Source organism: Acanthisitta chloris, unplaced genomic scaffold, assembly GCF_000695815.1.
Source record: "Acanthisitta chloris isolate BGI_N310 unplaced genomic scaffold, ASM69581v1 scaffold26501, whole genome shotgun sequence".
NCBI classification, from domain to species: Eukaryota; Metazoa; Chordata; class Aves; order Passeriformes; family Acanthisittidae; genus Acanthisitta; species Acanthisitta chloris.
In genome coordinates this window covers 525-7,413 of record NW_008658061.1, presented here as the reverse complement: position 1 = coordinate 7,413, position 6,889 = coordinate 525, and the positions used below count along the sequence as shown (strand labels likewise).

Here is a 6,889-nt window from a genome sequence, read left to right as displayed (position 1 = left end):
TTTATTTTAATTATTAAATTGTTCTTATCTCAGCCCATGGGTTCTACCTTTTTTCCCCATTTCTCCTCCCCATCCCACTGTGGGAAGGGGTGGGTTTGTGAGCAAAGGGCTCACAAGCAAGGGGCTTAGTTGCTGACTGGGGTTAAACCATGACAGAGGTCTTGAATCTTTTCCAGACCAGATGGGCTGCTGGTAGTGGAGGGTGCTTTCAGTGTGTGCTCTGATGTAGGTAATGTGTTGGTTGGCTGCCTCAAGATGTGCTGCCTGTGGTTTATCACCTTGTAGCCCATAAGCAGCAGTTGCACTAAATGAACAATTTCTTTTCCTTTGTTTTCTTCTGGAAGAAAGATTGTGATTGCCTAGCATGCTGCAAAAGGTGGGCTCTAAAGGGCCTAAATCTGCTTATAAACAAGGCTGGGAGCATTGATTTTTGGAATATTTGAAGGCAGTAGAAAGGTTAAGAGAGCAGAGCCACATCTAACTACAGACAGATGAGCACTGGAGCCCCAGCTGGGATGCATGGCAGGAGGCAGGTGATGGTATTTTGTGGGCTTACCCAATCCTGGAACAAATTACTAGAGCTGGTTACAGTAGCTGCCCTACACTGAATGGCAGCAGCTACTCTCGGATGATGTTACAGGGAGATGAGTTAGCTTGACTGCAAGATAAAGCCTCTGTAGAGCAGATGAGAACTGCATTGTGCACAAAACAGCAGTCTGGAATGGTATTTTAGACCCCTTTCTTGGCTTGTGGCTAGATGGGAACATAGCCACAATCCTAGAGAGCTTCTAGGCTGCTGAGTAACTTGGGTTGGACATATACTGCTTTTAATACATCCATGTGCAGAATTTGTCCATCCAGAAACGAGGAGATGCTGGTCAGAGCCTGAGAAAGTGATAAAGAAGCATCTTCAGGGGCATAGTAAACCACTAGCCAAACTTCCAAGTACAATACAGGAATAAAGGAACGTTTCAGAAATAGCTGAGTGCAGCATCAGTTAGATGGATACAGGATACTGCATGTAGCTCTAGGTTTTTTAGATCTTCAGAAACTTTCAGTGAGAGAAAGGAGGAACTCTAGATGCAAGTGGAGATGTGGCTTTGGGATCATAAGAGTAAGACCACTGTTGGATCAAAAATATACCTTGATCTTCAACAGGGAAGGTTCTGGGATCTCAAAGAGCTTTAAACTAGAAGAAACCAATACATTTAAAAACTCTTTAGACCTTACATTGCTCTCTTGAAGCTGAAATAAGTCAAAAACAAACTTAGGTTTTGAAAAGCTGATGGTTACTGAAGGGACAAATCAGCAGAGTTTTGTTTTCAGCTCAAGCCTGGGTGCTTCTCTGAAGCTATGCTTTCCATGGCCTGAGGGTTTGGAGTAGTAGGTGAAACCAAATGGCCAGTCTTCTGTGGGAAGCTGAACTATAGAACTGTAGAACTATAGAAGATCCAGAGGTACTGAACTTAAATTTCTGAAACTCTGGTTTTATTCTTGAGGAGAATTGGTTTTGGTTGCTTTGCCAGTAGCCTTATAAAAATATTTCTTCCAACTTCCCCTATACTAATGCTGTTTATTGCTGGGGAACCACAAGGGAACTTGGGTGGTGTTCCAGCTTATCTTTGGACAAACCTGTCCTGACCAAACTGATGCAACAGTCCACGCCTGACAGAACTAGGTCTCCCATGTTAATGCAACATATGATGCAATTTCTCTGTCTCTGTAGGTGGCAAAGAGGAGCAGCTGGCTCCTCCTGAGAACTGTGCTTGCCAAAATGGCTCTGCAGGCCTAACCCAAGTGAGCAGGGGATAGAATTTGAAAGGGCTTAACAGAGAATGAAATGCTTTGTGGAAGATTAAAAACATTGGAACTAAACTTAGGAGCATAAGAGTTTAATGATTCGGCTGTTCCAAAGAAGGGATCTGAGTTCTCCTTGATTTACAGGGGAAAGGAAATTTTATTCTGACATCAGTATCAGAAAAAAAACACTTTGCTGGTTTATTTGCAGCTTCTATTTTTCTCTCCATACAGAGCCTGCTATCGAAGACAGCTTTTCCTTCATCTGGGACAAAGGTCCCATCCAAAGGCTTCAGACATCTGAGATTTACTCCTGGTGCTGAGTCAGATGACTCTGCCCAAGCGTCTCTTGTCAACATTAATCCCTTTACACCAGAGTCATATCGACAAATGCTCTTTCTTCCTAATGGCAAGCGGAAGGCCAGAGAAGAGCTGTAAGTGAGCTACTCTTAACTAACAGACTGGAGGCACAGTGAAGGAGATAAATCCAGATACTAAATGTCTCCATTACTTATTTGCTAACAATGAATCATTCACTTCTGTGTTATTCATTGGTGTAGAGCAAACATTAGCAGACATATGAAGGTAACAGAAATATAAAGAAAAATCAATCATTTCCTTTGTTCAGAAATGCAAGTGGGGGATAATAGCTAACCTCAGTGCTGTGGATGTAGGAGAAAATTGTACCTCTTTCTGTCCTGTCCATGGGTAGAGTGGAACTGGATTCAGTTATGCACCTACCCAGAACCTGGGAAAATGATGTCTGTGTTTGAATGTAATGCACCTTTTAAGAAGGGTGCAGGCTATTGCCGACCTGTACAAGTTGTGGATCTGGTCTGGGTTAACCAAGACACAGGCTGAGTCAAGCACCGGTGCACTACAGTGCTGCTTTCATAGCTCCAACTGCAACAGATGCTCAGCTGGCTATTTCCCCTTGAAATCCCAGTGGGATGGTTCTCTCCCTCGCTAGGAGGTTGTTGTGTGAGGTCCTCTCTCACGTAGCTTCACCAGTAATAAGGTGGCCAGGGGAATGATGCCACTAGGTCATGCCACTCTGTCCTGTGGGCAGCACTGAAGTTGCTTTGTGGAGGCTTTTTAAATGCAAACAAAGAATTACTAACCTTGAACTGGTGTCTTTAACGCCTTAACTAAAAGGTTGTGTACTAACACTTTATAAAATACATTTTTAAGCTGTGAAGCAAGGTCTGGAGGTTGTTTTGGAAGGTGTTGTAATATCAAATCTCAGTTGGATTGCTGCACTGAAATGATACACCAGACTTTCTTCTAACCTCTTTTACAGGAAGTATCCTGGTGGAGGGAGCCAGATTAAGCAGGAGCTACCTAAAAAGGTGAGTGTCTGTGCATTTTCCACCCACAGAGTGGATAAGATGCTTGTAAGGGTTTGATGTTTGAAGTTTTTTCTGCTATTTGAGTATAAATCATGGTATCATGACAGAGGATAAATACCTGTAACAGAATAATTCCAAGCTGAATGTTTTTTTAACATTTGTTTGAGATGACAAACTTGGAAAAGATTCCTATCTCTAAAGAAAACTAGTATTAAAGCAGATCTGAAGCTTTGACAAGTAATATTTTGGTCAGGAGGCCTTCATAGGAAATAGAATTTGGGTTCCTCAGAGGGGAATGTATTAGTATTGAGTTAGTATGAATAGTGACTGTACCTTTGTGGTTCAGAACAGCAGGTGTATAGCTATTCCTATGACTCAGTGTACTGAGCATCTTTGGATGTGAATGGAATATGACTCCTGTATTGCAAATAAGATATGGACCTGCACTGCAAAACCACCAAGGCTGAGCTGCAGATAGGTACTGAGGGCAGAGTTTCAATTGCAGTAGTACCAATGGCAAATTTCTCAAAGAAGGTGGCAAATTCCATACTTTCTTTTTTAGCAGGAAAATGTCCTGCTGGGGAGTGTCTGTGTGCCTTGGAGTCTAAGGGGAGGCCCCACCATACCTTAAATAGCTACAGGACAGGAAACTCCAAATGGAATTTCCTTGTAGATGCTTTGCTGTCAAACCTCAGCAGCAGTGTGTGTTGTCCTTGGTTGCACAGGGCAGGGTGTGAGGTCCCATGTACTGTCAGGTGTGATAGCAGAGTTGGCCAGCTGGTGTGGGAACCAGCGTCCACAGCCTTCTTCCTTCTTCCCTTTTTTATCTGGAAGTTACTCATCCAGCTGCTTCTGGAAAGCAAGCCAAGCCTGAATTAAATATCCGCGTTCAGATGCGGTACGAATCTCGATTTTCCTGAGCAGCCCCTTGAAGGAGGTATCTCGTCTCATGCAAGCAGGTGGAATTGTTCTTTGGGATTGTGAAACAGTTAGTGCTTACGGCAGGATAGCAGTACCCTCTAGGCGAGGAGACCGGTATTGCAGGAAAACTGGTCTCCATGGCAAAACTACACCTGCAGAGCAAATCTGCTACCAGGCAACACCCAGGGCTGCCACAATTATTATTTTTTCTCATTAAAAGGAAGCCTCAAGTAACTTGTAATTTACTGAACTATTACTCTGCTTGAGTGCTGATTACATTGCTTATGTAATAGAGATACAAGATTGTGTACTAGGAGGTATCTTTACTCCCTGAGTCTTTTAAATGAGTGTGAAATACAGCAGCCTTATGAAATGCAACCTGTTGTGCAGGGCTGCTGTCTGGCAGGAGCCACATCTTGCTGGTTGTGAGAAGCAGCTCTTACACCCTTTAAGTATATGCCATATACTACAGCAATCACAGCAGTGATTTCTCTGGAAAGCACTGTGTAACATGAGCTGCTGTCCCTGTAAGGGATGCAGAAGGATAGAGAAAAATCACTCAGTCCACCCTCTTGTTGTTCACTTCATGCTCCACTGCTTGAAAAATCACTCAGTCCACCCTCTTGTTCACTTCATGCTCCACTGCTCCTGTCTTCTTTACTCATCTCCCCTGCCAGTAGGCATCACTCTGCAAGCAGTACCAGCAGTTCCTATTTCCCTAGTGGCCATTACTCTAGCAATAATGTAGCAATAATGATGTTCCAACTGTTCTGCAAGATTTCAGTCCTTTGTGGAAAAGTGTCTCCGGGTGAGAAATCAGTGGGAATACAAACAAATACAGACACCAGCTAATCTGCCTTTAGTCAACAGCTGGTGCTTCAAACCTGAAGAGAGACTGAACTGATGGCCTTGCTGCAGGCAGCCTCAGCTGCCAGAGTAAAGTGGCTCTTGTGTAGCTGTGGCCACATGAAGCCAACACACCAAGCTTCTCTCCCGAGCTCTAAATAGCAATAGCTCTTGCTTAAACACAAGTTCAGTACATGGGTCTGGCTAGTTCAGAGGTACTGTACTTCCACCTACCAAAGCTGGTAAAAGCTCTTAAGTTTTGTCTTTAGGCCAGTTACTTCAATGTTTTGTTGTTGTCTGCTGTTCGTGCCTGACTGCCTCCATCGACTATGGATCTAGGAACTGGGCTGGGTCACCAAGGGAAGAGATGTGATGACAGTAACCCAAGGTGGCTTAGGCATATACAGCCAACTAGACTAAAATTCTCCTTAGCTGCAATTTTTATCTGTGGCTAGCATGTCATGATTTTATCACATCAACTGAACAAAACAGCCTCACAACTTCCCCAAAGCAGGCCAGGATGGCCTTTGTTAGGTGGTCAAAAACTCCACAACATGCCTAAGTGAAAGGTAGCATTTCAAGAATTGGCAGTGCACCTGCACATGTGCCTGGATGAACATCTAGAATGAGAGAGGAAGCAACATGAGTGTTATGTGACAACAAGTACTACACATCTCTAAAAACATGACAGATGTTATTAAGTCTTTCAACTCATACTTGTCTTTGTTTTTATGACCTTGCAGAGATACCCTCTGAAAGAGAGCAATATGGTTTCCCGCTACAAGAAGGAGTTCCTGGAAATAGAAAAAATTGGTGTGGGGGAATTTGGCTCTGTCTACAAGTGCATCAAACGCCTTGATGGATGTGTTTACGCCATCAAACGCTCCACGAGGCCTCTGGCAGGATCCTCGGATGAGTGAGTGTACTAGCTAGAGACTGCCAGTTGAAATGATGGGCATGTTCTTGAGAGGTGTGATGGGGAAGGAGGGAGTGTGGATCTAAAGGTATCTGAGGGGTGGCATGAGCAAACACTGGCTGCTGTTGTACTTCCAAGTAACAGTTGGAAGAGTGGGGGAAGATATCTCTGTACAACTATTGGAGATAAATGTCTAAGAAAGGAAAGAGTCATGTGCATTGCAAAGTGAGATGACTGCTTACCTGGCTCCTTGAGAGTTTCTTTAAAATAATAACTGTCAAGCAGTTCATCTGGGGTATGTCTCTGCCCTGCTGTATGATCAGCACTGCTCACATCTGTATTCACCAGCTTGTGATGTCCTGTGTGCTAAAGCAAAGCCTTTGAAGCTGCCATTGCTTTTGCCTCTTTAACAAAAGACTTGCTCAGTGATTACTTTTTTTTGACAGCTTCTCAGTGTAGCAAGGGCAGATTTTGCTTCAGCACTTGTGAGAACCGGTCTGTTTGTCAAAACCCAGAGAAAGGGAGAGCAGAGGTGTTTAGGACTTCCTCAAACCATGCTGCTAACCAGGGTTTCTCTCAGGGTCCCATGCAGAACCTTGGCACCCTGTCACCTCCTGCTTTTCCTGTGTGTGCTTCTCTAGGCAGCTGGCACTGCGCGAGGTTTATGCTCACGCTGTCCTTGGACACCACCCCCATGTTGTGCGCTACTACTCAGCCTGGGCGGAGGATGATCACATGATTATCCAAAATGAACACTGCAATGGTAAGAGCTGGGACAGTGGTACAGACTGAGATCTCAGCCTGGCTGCAGTTACCTCTTTTTGTACTCAAATATGGGATGATTTGGCTTGCAACAAAGCAAACTGCACCGGAGTTATACTTTCACGGGTCATCCAGTAAGGGCTCATAATATTTAGATGAAACTCTAATGGTGTCAATATATTAGAAGTAGTGAATACCCTGTAATTTATGAGATTTAAAAACTGTTCCGCTGTGTTGGCTGGCCTGGAAAAGTATTCCCTATACCAATGCTTAGAGCTGTGCCTAGAACTATCTAGGT

At 43.9% G+C, this 6,889-nt stretch overlaps 1 protein-coding gene across 1 annotated transcript in view; it reads left to right on the top strand.

The window, feature by feature from the left end:
* Window positions 1-6,592, top strand: part of LOC103811973 (wee1-like protein kinase 2) — a gene marked incomplete at its 3' end in the record, with an annotated part of 8,552 nt that extends 1,960 nt beyond the window's left edge. Inside the window, exons 2-5 of the mRNA XM_009084980.1 lie at window positions 2,032-2,228; window positions 3,098-3,146; window positions 5,657-5,829; window positions 6,471-6,592. Coding sequence (XP_009083228.1) covers window positions 2,032-2,228; window positions 3,098-3,146; window positions 5,657-5,829; window positions 6,471-6,592 — 541 coding nt within the window. The remainder of the gene's footprint in view (window positions 1-2,031; window positions 2,229-3,097; window positions 3,147-5,656; window positions 5,830-6,470) is intronic.
* Between the last annotated feature and the right edge of the window lie 297 nt (window positions 6,593-6,889).